The sequence below is a fragment of the Zalophus californianus genome, chromosome 7 (genome assembly GCF_009762305.2).
Source record: "Zalophus californianus isolate mZalCal1 chromosome 7, mZalCal1.pri.v2, whole genome shotgun sequence".
Lineage (NCBI taxonomy): Eukaryota > Metazoa > Chordata > Mammalia > Carnivora > Otariidae > Zalophus > Zalophus californianus.
Genome location: NC_045601.1, coordinates 119,410,965 through 119,429,572, shown reverse-complemented (window position 1 = coordinate 119,429,572; position 18,608 = coordinate 119,410,965). Strand labels below are relative to the sequence as shown.

Genomic DNA, 18,608 nt, shown 5'->3' with positions numbered 1-18,608 from the left:
ATTACTTCCTTATGTCTTTGGCAGCTTTGTTAATTTTTTTTGAAGTTGCTATTCTCTCTTAATGAATGACTGACCCCTGTTTCATCTTGTGGCCCTTTTCAAATTTAGCTATTTGGGTGTGCTTTTTCATGTACTTGTTCTCTCTCTCTCTCTCTCTCTTGGTATCACTAAATATTACCTTACCACTCAGTTGTAGTTTCACACAACCAGCTAAGTGAGTCCGTGGTGGCATTTACAGGAAACTGGGAGCGTTACTAGCACCCTCAATTAGAAGTGCCACCTCAGAAAGCAGAGCAGATAACACAACATTATTGTGGAAAATATGTCTGCATGATGCTCTGCTCTGTTTTTGAGTTTAAAACAAGAAGCTTCCATGAAATAGAAATAAACTATATACATGTTTAAATCAACAATAATTGTCTTGTTTCCCTCCAGTTCCCAGACCTCTCCAAAGCCAGTCTAATATTAATATTTCATGACTTCACCTGAGAACCTGGAAACTAGCCTCTAGATGAGAAAAGATGCAGACTTACCTGAGTCTGTTTCTTTAGAGTCCCTGTGCTTACGGCGTGAAAAATTCAACATCTACAGGGTGGTGAGGTGAAGTGATGGAGGCCAAGGCAGAACTCCAGACTTGCATTAATGCAAAATCAAGACTTCGAGATTCAAGTCAACCAGGCTAAAGAAACATGAGGTTCAATTTCTCCAGTAACTGGAAATAAGCTATGAACATTCAGTTTTCTTTCAGTGCATTCTGCTCTGAATTAAATTCCATTTAACAACTTATATGTTAAATTTCTTGAGTGTGCTGATGATATTGTGGTTATGTGAGAGAATGTCCTGGTTCTTAGGGAGTAAGTGCAGAACTTTAGGGGTGATGTGATATGATTGTACAACTTATTTACAAATGGTTTGTGAGAGGAAGAGAATGAAAATATGGCAAAATGTTAATAATCAGGCCCGGGATGGCCTCCCAGAACCGCGACCCAGCTGCTGTCAGCGTCGCCGCCGCCCGCAAAGGAGCCGAGCCCCGCGGGGGCGCCGCCCGGGACCCGGTGGGCAAGAGGCTACAGCAGGAGCTGATGACCCTCATGATGTCTGGTGACAAAGGCATCTCTGCCTTCCCTGAATCCGACAACCTTTTCAAATGGGTGGGGACCATCCATGGGGCAGCAGGCACAGTTTATGAAGACCTGAGGTATAAGCTCTCTCTGGAGTTCCCCAGTGGCTACCGTTACAATGCGCCCACGGTGAAGTTCCTCATACCCTGCTACCACCCCAACGTGGACACCCAGGGAAACATCTGCCTGGACATCCTGAAGGACAAGTGGTCTGCCCTGTATGATGTCAGGACCATCCTGCTGTCCATCCAGAGCCTGCTAGGAGAACCAAACATTGATAGTCCTTTGAACACGCATGCTGCCGAGCTCTGGAAAAACCCCACAGCCTTTAAGAAGTATCTGGAAGAAACCTACTCAAAGCAGGTCTCCAGCCAAGATCCCTGACTGTCCAGCCTCTCTCTTTGTGTTGTCTTTTTATTTTCTCCTTAGATAGTCTTTCTCTTCATTTCTGTCTAGGACTCTGTATCTTAAGCTGTGGTGTCATTTTTGTTTTGTTTCTGTTTTTTAAATTAAGTCTCTGGTTGAGCCCTTGTGATGAATATATTAAATAAATACATTGGGGTTTTTTTAAAAAAAAATGTTAATAATCAATCAACCTGGGTGCCTGGGTGGCTCAGTTGGTTAAAGGACTGCCTTCAGCTCAGGTCATGATCCCGGAGTCCTGGGATCGAGTCCCACATCGGGCTCCCTGCTCAGCGGAGTCTGCTTCTCTCTCTGACCCTCTTCCCTCTCATGTTCTCTGTCTCTCATTCTCTCTCTCTCAAATAAATAAATAAAATCTTAAAAAAAATCAATCAACCTAGGATGAAAGGTAAATTAGGTGTTCCTTTTATCTTTTTTTTAGGTTTGAATTTTTTAAAAATTAGGAAAAATACTTAAGAATAAATATAACAAAGATATAGGACCTATATGAATAAGCATATAAAATAATATTTAAGAATATAAAATGTGGTCTGAATATATGAAAAAAGTTACATATCGTTGTGGAAATGAATAAATATGGAATACTTTTTCTTATATTTAAATTTTGAAAACTCACTCATTTTTATGAATTTGGGAGGATATTAATTCAAATTGTAAAAAAAATACAGATGATTCATTTATTCATGGTTTTATTTTACATTTGCTTAGTTAATATTAACTCATCATACTGGACTCCAACATAGTAGCCCATACCCCTCAGCACCCACTCCCCATTCCCTGCAAGGTGTGGTGCTTAACAGGAGAGAAGGGAGAGGTGAGATCAGGGCTGGGGAGGCATTAAAAAATTGAACAATTCATGCTTCTCCTCAAGGATGTTGACAGGTTAATTTCACTATTCCAGGCTAGGAAAGGATGGACTTAGAACTTCTAGGGGGTCAGGGAATGTTGTGGCTTGAGATAAAGCCATGTTTGTGTGGCTGCTTTGGGATCCATGCATGAGCCTCTCATTTCCCATCAGTGCTATAATGTATTATTCTGCAGTTGGGTGTAATGGAAAGAGTGTTGAATTGTTGCTAAGAGAATTTGGTTACTGCCATTAGCTGGCTGTGTGATCTTTAGGCATGTTCCTTCACTTCTCTGGGCCTTTGTTTCTACCTATAAAATGCGGTGGGGGTGGACTAACTAAATCTTCAAGATTGCTTCCAGTTCTATTATATGCTACTCATTTAAAAACAAAAGGCCCCTGCTTCTTGAAGCCTGGTCCTTTCTTCCAAGTTAAATCTGTCAGAAAGTGACTGGGTGCCACACTGAGGAACTTAAACACATTAAAGGCTGAAAGCCAGTGTTACATGCAGATCAACAGATCTGACTCGAGTCAACAGATCAGTATAAATTGTGGGTCTCCACTCTCCCCCAGGAGAATCCATGATGTTTCTCTTGGCCACTTCCCAGCCCCTCAGAGTAGTGAGGTGCTGCAACCCACCTTGAGTATGTATGCTGGGGCTATAAGGGGGCATTTCCCTTTCACAAAATCAGATTCCCACACCATAGAGCATCATACACACTTACTTTGTATGATGGGATTTAGAAATTTCATGGCAACTCCTTGGCTTCAGTTGCTCTTTCTGTAATTAAGTCAGGCATCCAGAGAGCAGTATCCTTTCCTACTCATTTCTCTTCTCCCCATGCCCAAAACTGACATGGGAAAATATTTTTGTCAGATCTTTGTTCTGTTCCTCTGCTTTGAAGGGAGAATAAAAAGGACAGAAGATTTCTTCAGCGAATAGGATTGGTAGGAGGTGATGGTGGATCAATAAGAATGTAGGGGCTTTATTCGGTTTTAATTTTTGGTCACTAAGGGCATGTGGTGTTTCTTCCTTCTGATCATATCAATCAATTAGTTCATTTCTTCTCTGAAACCTGGGATAGACTGCAAGCTTCCCAACTACTGGTACTAAGTTTTCTTCATCTTTGAGAAAATGTGGCCTCGAGGAGAGACCCTGGGTTTTAGAGTCAGACAAGCATGAATCTGAGGCTTCCTTCAGCACTAACTCAGCAATAACTTGACTACTGTTGGACTTCTCAACTCACTTTGGCTTCTAACAAGCATGGACGGCAGCCAGTGTCCCCTACGTCCCTTCCCTCCCCACCAATACCCCTTCATCTTGTGGGGACCCAAATGCAGGTGGTTATGACACATGATTTAGAGCATAACTTCCAGTAGTTGGCATCTGTGTTAATAGCCCATGGGAGGGCAGGGACCATGAGGGGGATTTCCTATAACCAAAGAGATGGTGTAATGTGGTGGAGTTTCTTTGGGATTAGAAATCAGGCTAATCCTGCCCTTTGGCCATGTTCCTTCAAATTTCTCAGACATCACACTCAAAGATAAAAATATTTATGCCAGGCACTTCACATAGAATTTATCTTCTCCCAAACCCTCTGGAGTCTGTAATATTATTCTCATCTGGACGTGGGTGAACTGAGCCTCAGGAAGCTAAAGGAAGTTAAAGGCAGAATATAAATTTGAACTCAACCTGGGTGACTGCAGGTTCTGTTCCATAATGAACATTGCACTGCACTGCAATTCACAGCCCCTTATCATCTCCAGCTAGACAAATTGTGAAGTTGACAAATCCTGAAAACCCCTTGATCTTCAACAGCTCTGTGTCCCTCAGGTGCAGGCAGTTCTCAGGCTGTCCCCTAGTGGCCCCAGGGGGTACCTACTGCAGTCCCTTAAAAAACACATCCTCCCACTCTCCACACTGGGGTGGGGCTCCTTTTTCCTCCTTAGGGTTAACTAAATCCACATTTCCTGATCTGTTTCAGTGTAAAGATAAGCAAGAAACAATGCCTGGGCCAGGAAAATCAAAGTTTAGTCAAGAGATAACTTTAAAATAAGTAGAAAACATAGGAAAGAATAATAAAAGCTTTGAGGGAGATGCAAATGGCTGAGGGAGATAATCATAGTAAATGTGTATGATGTTTTTTAGGATGAGAAGCTTTTTAGGATGATGCTTTTTAGGATAAGTAAGTACACAGTAATAAATACCATCATTGAGAGCTATGTACAGAGCACATACAGAGCACATTTACATTTGTTAATTCTAATCCTCACAAAAGTCCTCCAGAAAAGATACTCTTGTTCCCATTTTTGCAGATGAGAAAATCAAATTATAGCCCAGAGAAATTGATGATGGCCATGTAGCTAACAATGGGCAGAGCTGAAATTCAAACACATGTCTTTCTGGACCCCAAGTCAACCTGATTCCCATGATTTCGTACCATTATCTACCCCTCCATTTTAATCCAACCTTGTAGAGTTGGCTTCTTGGTGACCATTCAGCTGCTAAGTGGAAGGTTTGGATTCAGGCTTAGATGTCCTGTCCCTAAGTCTGCTGTTCTTTCCTAGGACAGAGCTGTTTGAGAGTGACCTGTAAAGGCCTTGGTGAAAGTGTGCCTTTGAAAAGGTCTTAATAAAATTAAAGAGTATTTATGTGCAGAAAAGGAAAAGGACATTCCAAAGGAGAGAACTACATGAGCTGTGGTAGGGGCAGGAAGAGTCAGGGCTTCTTTGGGAGTAGAGAGAAAATGGTATGGGGGTAGGTTAGAGACAAACTGTGAATGGCTTTCAGCAATAGGGCATTTGTAATAGAGGGGGTGGAAAGCCTTTGCACGTTCATAACAATGATGTGATGAGAGCTGCAGTGCTGTGGAGAGGGGTGGGAGTAGGAAGAGACTAGGGACCAGAGAGAAGCCTGTCATCCCAGGCCATAAGATGGGCCCTGGTAGTGGACAAGGTGGAGAACAAAGGTGTTGGAATGTGTTGCTGAACAAGGATAAAACCACAGTATTGGAAAGCACAAGAAGGCTATTTCAAGAAGCGTTCTAAGGGCAGAATCTATAGGACCTAACTGGTTCTCTGAAATTGAAGAGAAAATCCAGGGTAACTGAGTTTTCTAGCCTAGGTAATGGAGAGATGGTGCACCATCCCATGGTGAATGGATAAGTCAAAGAAGATCTGGTCTGGATTTTTAAAATATTTACTTTCGAGGCTGTTGGGTGACAGAGGGAAAGCTGGGTGATATACTGTCAAATTACAGGAAGAGAGAGTGTTGAATTCAAGAACAAGAACACAGAGAGTTTTGGGTCATCTACAAGTAGCGATGGTTGCAGCAGGGAGAATCAAGAGGGCAGAGGTTTGGGTGCCTGGGTGGCTCAGATGGTTGGGCGTCTGCCTTCAGCTCAGGTCATGGTCCCAGGGTCCTGGGATCGAGTCCCGCGTCGGGCTCCCTGCTCCTTGGGAGCCTGCTTCTCCCTCTGCCTCCCTCTCTCTCTCTCTCTTTCATGAATAAATAAATAAAATCTTTAGGAAAAAAAAAGAGGGCAGAGGTTCTCAAACTTTAATGTGCTCAAGAATCAACTGGGAGACTTGGTACAGTTACCTGACACATGGTACATATTTAATAGATTTCCTTCCCTAGGAGATAATGTTTGCATAGAGTCTTAAGGTGTTGGTCTAAAGAAATGAGCAGTACAGTAATTTCAGGAAATATGGATGATATCTTAGTTGCTTTTGCTTGATTAGTTTAAATACACAGCCACTTACTACCTTTCAAATCATACTACATAAGCCTTTATTTAATCTGTTTACTATAATACTGATCTTAACCCTAAGTTATGTGAGCTAAGGTCTACACAGTCTCCATTGTCCAAGAGTTAAGAATGTGGACTTTGGATCTGTGAAGCTTGGGTTTGCACTTTACTACCTGCAAAATATGATCTTGGGCAATTTACCCAAATGTTGCAGCCTGGTCTCCTGCTCTGGATAACAGGATAACACATGTATACATCTCATAGGGCTGATGTGATGATATAATAATACAGCAATGTTCACGTACATGTACAAGAACATTTTAATAACTGTTGGTTGTAATTTTTATCATTGGTTAGTCCTTGGGGGAGGGGAACTCATACAAAGAAGCTGCAGGAAGATGTCCTGGTGAGTCAGAAGGTCATGAGTGGTTCCTTGAGTCAGGACAGGAGCAACATGCCAGCCTGTGCTACAGCAGAAGCTCATAGTGATACTCTATTTGAAACCCAACTAGGTTGCCATGGGTTGACAAGCAGAGGCCCCTTGCAAACATTCTGGCTACTTGGTCAAGTTTCTGATTTGGGAAATTACAATAATCTGTGGGAGAATTCCCCTTCTATTCCAGTTGACCAGGGAAATGAGCATTGTCATCACTTCCTATTCTTACTGTTGGCCAAGACTGATCTTTGTAGAGGGAATACACCATGCTCCTCCTGCTGGCTAGAAACCTCCCAAGAAACCGTATGGTCTGTGAAACATGCTATTACAGGCTGAAAAGCTTAATAGGCAAGCTAACAACAAGGCTTCTTTCTGATCTATAATTCAAATAACTTCTTAGGCTGATATGATTCTCCTTGCTTGACTGACCAATCAGTTATTATACTGATTTGGTCAATTTTTTTTCATCTTCTTGGCCCAGCCCATACCTTCAACATTATAAGAGCTGACATTTAGTGAGACCGTTCCATGCATCAACACTGTGCTTAGCTCTTTAAAACATAATCTCACTTAATCCCTACAGCATCACTTATGAGGAAGCTACTATTTTCATTTCCATTTTGCAGCTGGGGAAATTGACACTGGAACCAGTGGGATCTTTTACCCAAGGGCACATCACTGCTGGTGTATATATTTGTAGGTGACCTCAAGACTTAAAATTCCTGAAACCTTAAACAATCCATTCATTCAAAATTGAAAAGAGAAGACAAAGCTATGTGAAATAGTTAAACAGAGTACAAAGAAATAAAAAGCAGGATCATCATGGGAGGCCAGGTGATCTTCATGGAAGGGAGATATAAACAGGGAGTTGACAGAATGGGATTCCAATGGATAAAGAAGAGGGAAGAAGAGGAGGATACCTGAGTTGGGATGAGAGGGAAAGGACAGGCATAGGAGAGAAAGGGCTGGGGGTGAGAAAACAGAATGAGCAAAGGCCTTCACACTGTATTAAGGTGAATATGGCATAGCAAGAGTTGCTTCAAAAACAAACGATGTGTCGCTGCATTATTAAATTGTATTCATCTTTGCTTACTGAAGAAGCAAAAACAAATTGACTAAACAAAACTGCTTATTTTCTATGTTCTGCATTCTAGGGAGAGGGTGCACAATTGATATCAATGAGAAAATGTCTACACATTTCCCTTGCACTTAGAGAGATTGATAAAGGAGAGAGAAAAGGAGAAGACTAAAGTTTTCAAAGGATCTTGAATATTTCTATGTTGCTAAGGTATAAAGCCATTCATTTTAGAAGGGACATTTTTGAGTTTTTGATGAGTAAAGGGAAAGTATGGGTTGAGTAGGGAGTGGGAGGCTGAGGAAGGGGCTAATGGGGACCCAAGTGGGGAGGTGAGTCAGTGAGACAGGGAGAGAGTGAAGAGGTAAGAGAGTGGAATTTGGCAAAGGAGGATAGCCTGATAGCAAAACAGGCTGGTGGGAAGAGATAGAGGGAGCATGTAGATTGGTGTCTGAGCATATCTACTGCCAGTCCCTCTCACACTGAATCTGCAATATTTTGTAACAAACCTAATATCTTGGACGATGGTGTTGGTGTGTGGGATTCACACAAAAGGGATGATTTCCATATTCAGATCTGTGTAATAGAGAGGGATGAGGACTGTGTGGGAACTGAGACCCAAAGGAGATTATGGGCTCAGGGAGTGTGGGTGTGGGAGCCAGCAGAGCCCAGGAGAGTCCCTGTGTCCCAAGAGACAGGGGCATCTGAGGGGCTGTTGGACTTCCCACAGAATGTAGAGTAAAGGGACCAAGCTATTAAACAAATCTCAAGGATAGGGAGACCTCAGCTGGCACTTGGCCCTTCACAGATATCACTGTAGAAATATCTTATAATATTAGATTATTATTCACACAAAGTAATTGCTGTTTTGGTTTTGCTGTTTTTGCTTTTACCTGCTGTCTCTGACAAAAAGTCAGTTAGAAACAGATACTCCTAGGGAGTAACTGGTACTTTCATTATTTATGGCTTGGTTTCATGATATATATGGTCTCCTTCCCTTTCTCTTTTTACTGATCTCAACAGTATTTGAAAATTGGTATGCAATGTAGCTATTTACACAGTGGTCAATTTTGTAATTTCCCCTTCCAGAGACACAGGCTCCCTTATGAGCCAAAGAAAAATTCTCTCCCTCTCTTCTTTTCCTGTGCTCCTCAAGTCTCTCCTTAGTGGTCCCCATACTACTTGTCCTCATCTCTCTGATAAGCAGAGTCATGGGCATAACCTCACCCTCACCCAGCCCTGCCCTCCCAGGGCAACTTTGTGGTTGAGCTTCTCACACACCTCTGCTGACAATTGATGTGACAGCTCCAACCTTTCTGCAAAGTTCTAAACCATTGACCAACTCCCCCAAACCCCTTCCCTACCACACACACTCAAACCAGAATTATTCTGAGAACTGTTGATTCAGATTTCAAATAAGGACACATGAGTAGCAAAGAATAGAGCTGAAGATAGTCAAGGCTGAATTCTCTAAACTCAGATGAAAACACCATTGAAGTAGGTTATTATTATTTCCACTTTACAAATTAGGAAAATGAAGCTGTTTCTGCCTAGGAGGGGGAAAGCAGAAGGAGAATGCTCTAAGTGTCCTATCAAAGCTCTCCAGATGGAGACACTGTAGTATGCCCCTCATTCTGCCTCAGCAGCCATGGGATAATCTGTTAAGCAGAGAAAAGTCCTCACTTTGTGAAGAACACTTTGATTTCTTTAGAACTCAGTTTCTAAAGATGTTCTTCTAAGAAGAAATTTTCTTCTTTCTAGGGGACTCCCAGCAGAGTTCACACATCCTGGCTACTTTGGAAAATGCTCAGGTTATGGGCCAGATCAACTAAAACTAGCCAGGTGGCAACCTGGGGCTGCAGGTGCATGTGGGGGACTAGAAGACACAGGAACACTAGGACCTACTACATGGAGACACTAAGAAATTATTGTGAAACTATCAATGTATTCTTGCTGTTCATCTAGAGAGAAGGAAGATGTGGTCAGTGGAGGGGCTGGTTCCCAGTTGGCCTTTTTGTTTTTATTAGTTACCTTGCTTAATTTCACTGTTACCTGATAACAAACAAAACACAAAGCCACTTTGTATTCTTCTGGCATGCTTATACTTTAAACTAATCATAGGAATTTTAGGTCCAGAGAGAGAGTATATGTAGTACAGGGAAGAAGCACCCAATCTGGTATTAGGAGACATTGTTTGAATGCTCTATTTGTGTAACCTTCAGCAAGTTACCCTACCTCTTTGCTTGAATTTTTAGATCTGTAAAACAGGAACTATCTATCCCAGACTAACTGTGAGGATTAGACTTGGGTCATGAAAAGAGTCTGGGAGCTGCAAAATGTGTGTTAAATAATTTAATGTGTTGGGGCCCTGGGTAGCTCAGTCGTTAAGCATCTGCATTTGGCTCAGGTCATGATCCCAGAGTCCTGGGATCTAGTCCTGCATCCGGCTCCCTGCTTGGCAGGAAGTCTGCTCTCCCTCTCCCACTCTGCCTGCTTGTGTGCCTGCTCTCGTCATCTCTGTCTCTGTCAAATAAATAAATATAATCTTTAAAAATAATAATTTAATGTGTCAAGGATTGAAGCAACAGGACTCAGACTTCAGGGCCTATCTGAAGTATGACTGGGAAGTTTGTCTTCAGCTTCCTTTTTCTGAAAATTTGCTCCCACTTAGTGGTTTCTCCTGCACAATTCAGACACCAAGTGTCTGGATATCTTGCCTACTGCACTGACTCTCAAGAAAAATATCAGAAGAAATTATTGCCATGTTCTTTCAGAGTAGGAAGATTCTCACTCCTCAGGGTGGAGTGCATTTCTGGGCTGGTGTATAGTCACTGCATAATCAAGGGATGTTTTCCCAGAGTATCATTTTTATTCCGTGATAAATCATTTTAAACATTGTTTTATATTTTAAATACTTGGACATGTCAGGAAGTAAAATGAAGAGCTCATTAGAATTTTAAAAGATTTTTTAAAAACAACCTTAAAGAAATGTTCCCATTTAAGACAGATAGGCATTTCAAATGATTTTCCCAAGCTCTGAAGATGCTTAATTTCTGGTACAACTTCCTCAGCTTATTTGATCAGAGAGAAAATTAGGTCCTAGAGAAATGAAGAGACTTGCCTATCTCCTTGCTGTCTCCTCCTACAAGGAAGAGGTCCACGAGCAAAGATTTCTGTGTTGTTCTGTGATATATCCCCACTGTCTAGAACAATGCCTGGTAACAATAGCTGTCACTCAGTAAGTATTTATTGAACAACTAAATTAATTTTAAGGGGGAAGAAGACTAGGAAAGCCTCTGAGTTTCCTAGGGGATATCCACATTAACTTAAAGAATGGGTCATGACATTTCCAGGAGCAGATAAAGATGAGATTTTTGATATCCAATTCTGATCCTATAAAATAAGAGTCTTTTTCTGTAGTAAAACTGACCCAAGCATTTCCTTAGAGATGAAAAGCCCTTCTTTCCTTAAGACCCTTATTAAAGCAGGACATACACTAAAATATTCAGAGATTATTTCTCACTGAGATTAGGAGTGAGTTTCACCACCTATAATTTTTTATAATGAAATTATATCACTTACAAAATAAGAATTATTAACTTTAGCACTTTATATGTATCAACAAAAGTGAGTGCTACGCAAATGACGTGTTTGCACCTTTCTTTAGTGCCCAAACAAGGCATTTATTGGCACCTCTAAGGAACATATACGCTAGCATACTGCTGTGTGTAGTGCTGGCCTCTTTCTTATTCCCAGAGGGGAAAGTGGCTCATACCAGCTTCATGGCTGGCCCTGCCACATGGGTGGTTTAACAGTGTCCCCAGCCCTCCAAGATTTGGTTAGAAAGAAAACCAGTTGGCTGACACATAACCAAACCATGACAGCCTTAACAGAACTTTCCTCACTCTTCAGGTCACCTACTCCACACCTGTGCCACACTTTCTTCTTTTGTGGAGCTCTGTTCCTTGTCTCTGCTGAAAGCATTTCCCTTCATGGCTGACATTTCTCTCCATAAGATCTCAGAGCTCTGTCTTTGCAGAGTGAAACGAACACAAGACATGAAGAGATTTGTTTTGTTTTGTTTTTTGTTTTGTTTTGGTTTGTTTTGTTTTGTTGTTTTGTTTTAGGGAGATAACAATCTTTGTTAGGGTAATACCATCCTAGACTGCTTGGAGTGGGGAAGGTGAAGCTTCAGGAATTGTTGGCTGCTCTGCAAAAGTACTTCAGAGGAATTTGAGTGAGGGCTGGGAAAGATTTGAGGAAAAAGACAAGGAAGACAGAGAAGGTACAGAGCTACATATCAGGAGTTTGAAGTCTGCAGCAAAAAGCAGGTCGGTGGGGGGGCGGAGCAAGATGGAGGAGGAGTAGGAGACCTAGATTTCGTCTGGTCTCAGGAATTCAGCTGAATAGGGATCAAACCATTCTGAACACCTACGAACTCAACAGGAGATCGAAGAGGAGAGTAGCAACAATTCTCTGAACAGAGAAGCGACCACTACCTGGAAGGTAGGACGTGCGGAGAAGTGAATCCAAGGCGATATTCGGGAGGATAGACGGCGGGGGAGGGGCCTCTGCCGGCCGCTTCTGGCAAGTGATAGAGCCGCGGAGCACAAAATCGGACCTTTTAGAAGTTGGCTCGGCTGAGGGACGTCGCTCCAGTGGCTAAGCAGGGGATGGAATCCTCCCGGGACAGTGGGGTCTCAGGACCCTTGGGGTCACAGAAAGACCAGGGGTGCCTGAGTGCGCCAGAGCTCCCAGGTATCGGAGCGGGGAAGCTGGCTGCAGAGACAGAACCAAGGCGCGGGCTCTCAGCTCGGGGTGGCCATAAACCGTGATCCGCAGCCCAGTCGGGCCACTGCTCCTCCAGCAGGGACCCAACAAGCGGCAGAACCGGGGAGATTCCCCTTCCTCTCCCGGGAGGAGCGGCACGGGAGCGCACCGCAGGGATCTCCTGGGTTTGGAGACTCCACACGGGGTCGGGTGCCAGAGATAGAAACGCTCGGTCACAGGCCGGGTGAGCACGAAGTGCGGCCGGAGACCAGGGAGACGGGAGTGACTGCTTTTCTCTGGGGGCACACTGAGGAGCGGGGCCCCAAGTTCTCAGCTCCTCCAGGTGGAGATTGGGAGGCCACCATTTTCACCCTGGTCCTCCAAAGCTGTACCAAGAGCTTGCAGGGAACAAAAGCTCCTGAGAGCAAACCCGAGCAGCTTCCTTAGGCCGGACCGACAAGGGCGGGGCAATTCAGCCTCCAACAAAGACATTTGGAAACCACAGCAACAGGCCCCTCCCCCAGAAGATCAGCACGAACAGCCAGCAAGCCAAGACCAAGTTTACCGATCAAGGAGAACGGGAGAACTCCACCGCTAGGGGAATACTGTAATAGAATTCATGGCCTTTTTTTACCATGATTCATTAGTTCATCAAAGTTAATTTTTCTTAACTTTTTTTATTTTTATTTTTCCCTTTTTCAACCAACATCTTATCAATCCCTTTTTTTAAAAAAAAACATTTTTTATTTTTCATTTTTAGATTCATATTTTATCCCTTCATAGTAGTTACCCTTATTTTTGGCATATATATATAAGTTGTTCTCTCTTTAAAATTTTGAGATACAGTTTCTTCTAACAGATCAAAATATACCCTAAATCACTAGTGTATGGCTTTGTTCTAGTCTCCTGCCTGATCACATTCTCTCCCTTTTTCCTTTTTTTTTTCTTAAATCTTCTTTCTTTTTTCAAACAACTTCTTATTTTATCAATTCCTTTTATAAAATCTTTTATAATTTTCATATTTACAGTCATCTTCCATCCCTTCATTGTATCAACCCTTATTTTGTACGTATATGTCTTTCTTCCTTTAAAATTTTAGGAGGCACTTTTTTCTAACTGACCAAAATATGCCCAAAATCTAGTGTGTGGCACTGATCTATGCACTAGCCTGATCATATTTGATCATATTCTGCTTTTTTTGTATTGTTCTATTTTTGTTCTTATTTTTTTTTCTTTTTTTTTCTCTTTCTTTTTTCTTTCTTTCCCTTTCTTTTCCCCTGGTTTCAGGTCTTTTCTGATTTGTGTACAGTATATTTGCTGGGGACGTTGTAAACCTGTTAGCATTTTGTTCTCTCATTCATCTATTCTCCTCTGGACAAAATGACAAGATGAAAAAAATCACCTCAGAAGAAAGAACAAAGAGGTAGTACCGTCAGCCAGGGACCTACTCAATGCAGACATTAGTACGATGTCGGACCTAGAGTTCAGAATCATGACTTTAAAGATACTAGCTGGGCTTGAAAAAAGCATGGAAGTTATTAGAGAAACCCTTTCTGGAGAAATAAAAGAACTAAAATCTAACCAAGTCGAAATCAAAAAGGCTATTGATGAAGTGCAATCAAAAATGGGGGCACTAAATGCTAGGATAAATGAGGCAGAAGAGAGAATCAGTGATATAGAAGATCAAATGATGGAAAATAAAGAGGCTGAGAAAAAGAGAGAGAAACAACTACAGGATCACGAGGGCAGAATTCGAGAGATAAGTGATACAATAAGACGAAACAACATTAGAATAATTGGGATCCCAGAAGAAGAAGGGGGGGGCAGAAGGTATATTGGAGCAAATAATAGCAGAGAACTTCCCTAATGTGAGGAAGGAAACAGGCATCAATATCTAGGAGGCACAGAGAACCCCTCTCAAAATCAATAATAACAGGTCAACACCCCGACATCTAATAGTAAAACTTACGAGTCTCAGAGACAAAAAGAAAATCCTGAAAGCAGCTTGGGAGAAGAGATATGTAACCTACAATGGTAGAAAGATTAGATTGGCAACAGACCTATCCACAGAGACCTGACAGGCCAGAAAGGACTGGCAAGATATCTTCAGAGCACTAAACAAGAAAAATATGCAGCCAAGAATACTATATCCAGCTAGGCTGTCATTGAAAATAGAAGGAGAGATAAAAAGCTTCCAGAAAAAACAAAAACTAAAGGAATTTGCAAACATGAAACCAGCCCTCCAAGAAATATTGAAAGGGGTCCTCTAAGCAAAGAGAGAGCCTAAAAGCAGCAAAGACCAGAAAGGAACACAGACAACATACAGTTAACAGTCACCTTACAGGCAATACGAGGGCACTAAATTCATACCTTTCAATAGTTACCCTGAATGTAAATGGGCTAAATGCCCCAATCAAAAGACACAGGCTATCAGATTGGATTAAAAAACAAGACCCATCAATATGCTGTCTGAAAGAGACTCATTTTAGACCCAAAGACACCCCCACATTGAAAGTGAGGGGGTGGAAAACCATTTACCATGCTAATGGACACCAAAAGAAAGCTGGGGTGGCAATCCTTATATCAGACAAACTAGATTTTAAAACAAAGACTGTAATAAGAGATGAGGAAGGACACTATATCCTATTAAAGGGTCTATCCAACAAGAAGATCTAACAATTGTAAATATCTATGCCCCGAACATGGGAGCAGCCAATTATATAAGGCAATTAATAACAAAAGCAAAGAAACACATTGACAACAATACAGTAATAGTGGGGGACTTTAACACCCCCCTGACTGAAATGGACAGATCATCTAAGCAAAAGATCAACAAGGAAATAAAGACTTTAAATGACACACTGGACCAAATGGACTTCACAGACATATTCAGAACATTCCATCCCAAAGCAACGGAATACACATTCTTCTCTAGTGCCCATGGAACATTCTCCAGAATTGATCACATCCTAGGTCACAAATCAGGTCTCAACCGGTACCAAAAGATTGGGATCATTCCCTGCATATTTTCAGACCACAATGCTTTGAAACTAGAACTCAATCACAAGAGGAAAGTCGGAAAGAACTCAAATACATGGAGGCTAAAGAGCATCCTACTAAAGAATGAATGGGTCAACCAGGAAATTAAAGAAGAATTAAAAAAAATCATGGAAACCAATGAAAATGAAAACACAACTGTTCAAAATCTTGGGATACAGCAAAGGCAGTCCTGAGAGGAAAGCATATAGCAATACAAGCCTTTCTCAAGAAACAAGAAAGGTCTCAAATACACAACCTAACCCTACACCTAAAGGAGCTGGAGAAAGAACAGCAAATAAAGCCTAAACCCAGCAGGAGAAGAGAAATAATAAAGATCAGAGCAGAAATCAATGAACTAGAAACCAAAAGAACAGTAGAACAGATCAACGAAACTAGGAGCTGGTTCTTTGAAAGAATTAACAAGATTGATAAATCCCTGGCCAGACTGATCAAAAAGAAAAGAGAAATGACCCAAATCAACAAAATCATGAATGAAAGAGGAGAGATCACAACCAACACCAAAGAAATAAAAACAATTATAAGAACATATTATGAGCAACTCTATGCCAGCAAATTAGATAACCTGGAAGAAATGGGTGCATTCCTAGAGATGTATCAACTACCAAAATGGAACCAGGAAGAAAAAGAAAACCTGAATAGACCTATAACCACTAAGGAAATTGAAGCAGTCATCAAAAATCTCCCAAGAAACAAAAGCCCAGGGCCAGATGGCTTCCCAGGGGAATTCTATCAGACATTTAAAGAAGAATTAATACCTATTCTCCTGAAACTGTTCCAAAAAGTAGAAATGGAAGGAAAACTTCCAAACTCATTTTATGAGGCCAGCATTACCTTGATCCCCAAACCAGACAAAGACCCCATCAAAAAGGAGAATGACAGACAAATATCCTTGATGAACATGGATGCAAAAATTCTCACCAAAATACTAGCCAATAGGATCCAACAGTACATTAAAAGGATTATTCATCACGACCAAGTGGGATTTATCCCTGGGCTGCAGGTCTGGTTCAGCATCCGCAAATCTATCAACGTGATACAATACATTAACAAAAGAAAGAACAAGAATCATAGGATCCTCTCAATAGACGCAGAAAAAGCATTTGACAAAGTACAGCATCCTTTCTTGATCAAAACTCTTCAGAGTATAGGGATAGAGGGTACATACCTCAATATCATAAAAGCCATCTATGAAAAACATACAGCGAATGTCATTCTCAATGGGGAAAGGCTGAGAGCTTTTCCCCTAAGGTCAGGAACGCGGCAGGGATGTCCACTCTCACCACTGCTATTCAACATAGTATTAGAAGTCCTAGCCACAGCAACCAGACAACAAAAAGAAATCAAAGGCATCCAAATCGGCAAAGAAGAAGTCAAACTCTCACTCTTTGCAGATGATATGATACTGTATGTGGAAAACCCAAAAGACTCCACCCCAAAACTGCTAGAACTCATACAGGAATTCAGTCAAGTAGCAGGATATAAAATCAATGCACAGAAATCAGTGGCATTCCTATACACCAACAACAAGACAGAAGAGAGACAAATCAAGGAGTCGATCCCATTTACAATTGCACCCAAAACCATTAGATACCTAGGAATAAATTTAACCAAAGAGGCAAAGGATCTGTACTCAGAAAACTATAAAATACTCATGAAAGAAATTGAAGAAGACACAAAGAAATGGAAAAACATTCCATGCTCATGGATTGGGAGAATCAACATTGTGAAGATGTCAATGCTACCTAGAGCAATCTACACATTCAATGCAATCCCCATCAAAATACCATCCACTTTTTTCAAAGAAATGGAACAAATAATCCTAAAATTTGTATGGAACCAGAAGAGACCCCGAATAGCCAGAGGAATATTGAAAAAGAAAAGCAAAGCTGGCGGCATCACAATTCCGGACTTCCAGCTCTATTACAAAGCTGTCATCATCAAGACAGTATGGTACTGGCACAAAAACAGACACATAGATCAATGGAACAGAATAGAGAGCCCAGAAATGGACCCTCAACTCTATGGTCAACTTATCTTTGACAAAGCAGGAAAAAATGTCCAATGGAAAAAAGACAGTCTCTTCAACAAATGGTGTTGCGAAAATTGGACAGCCACATGCAGAAGAATGAAACTGGACCATTTCCTTACACCACACACAAAAATAGACTCCAAATGGTTGAAAGACCTAAACGTGTGACAGGAGTCCATCCAAATCCTAAAGGAGAACACAGGTAGCAACCTCTTCGACCTCAGCCGCAGCAACTTCTTCCTAGAAACATCACCAAAGGCACGGGAAGCCAGGGCAAAAATGAACTATTGGGATTTCATCAAGATAAAAAGCTTTTGCACAGCAAAAGAAACAGTCCACAAAACCAAAAGACAACCGACAGAATGGGAGAAGATATTTGCAAATGACCTATCAGATAAAGGGCTAGTATCCAAAATCTATAAAGAACTTATCAAACTCAACACCCAAAGAACAAATAATCCAATCAAGAAATGGGCAGAAGACATGAAGAGACATTTTTCCAAAGAAGACATTCAAATGGCAAACAGGCGCGTGAAAAAGTGCTCAACATCGCTCGGCATCAGGGAAATCCAAATCAAAACCTCAATGAGATACCCCCTCACACCCGTCAGAATGGCTAAAATTAACAAGTCAGGGAACGACAGATGTTGGCGGGGATGTGGAGAAAGGGGAACCCTCCTACACTGTTGGTGGGAATGCAAGCTGGTGCAACCACTCTGGAAAACAGTATGGAGGTTCCTCAAAAAGTTGAAAATAGAGCTACCATTGGATCCAGCAATTGCACTACTGGGTATTTACCACAAAGGTACAAATGTAGGGACCCGAAGGGGTACGTGCACCCCAATGTTTATAGCAGCAATGTCCACAATAGCCAAACTGTGGAAAGAGCCAAGATGTCCATCAACAGATGACTGGATAAAGAAGCTGTGGTATATATACACAATGGAATATTATGCAGCCATCAAAAGGAATGAGATCTTGCCATTTGCAACGACGTGGATGGAACTGGAGGGTGTTATGCTGAGTGAAATAAGTCAATCAGAGAAAGACATGTATCATATGACCTCACTGATATGAGGAATGCTTAATCTCAGGAAA

The 18,608-nt window shown here is 41.6% G+C and overlaps 1 protein-coding gene across 4 annotated transcripts; it reads left to right on the top strand.

Annotated features, from left to right (window-relative positions):
- Positions 1-853: 853 nt before the first annotated feature.
- LOC113927470 (ubiquitin-conjugating enzyme E2 C-like) lies at positions 854-1,649 on the top strand. 4 transcript variants are annotated; one of them, XM_027603332.1, is made up of 2 exons: positions 854-1,101; positions 1,183-1,649. In XM_027603332.1, exons 1-2 carry the CDS (start codon positions 945-947, stop codon positions 1,503-1,505), a joined length of 480 nt encoding a protein of 159 aa, XP_027459133.1. In that variant the 5' UTR covers positions 854-944; the 3' UTR covers positions 1,506-1,649. The 4 variants fall into 4 exon arrangements, with proteins under 4 accessions (XP_027459133.1, XP_027459134.1, XP_027459132.1 ...); XM_027603333.1 differs by having other exon boundaries at positions 854-1,118; positions 1,296-1,649; XM_027603331.1 differs by having other exon boundaries at positions 854-1,250; positions 1,323-1,649.
- The last annotated feature ends 16,959 nt before the right edge of the window (positions 1,650-18,608 follow it).

Coding starts and splice junctions, on each gene's coding strand:
- LOC113927470 (XM_027603330.1), top strand. CDS start 945: ATGTTAATAATCAGGCCCGGGATGGCCTCCCAGAACCGCGACCCAGCT.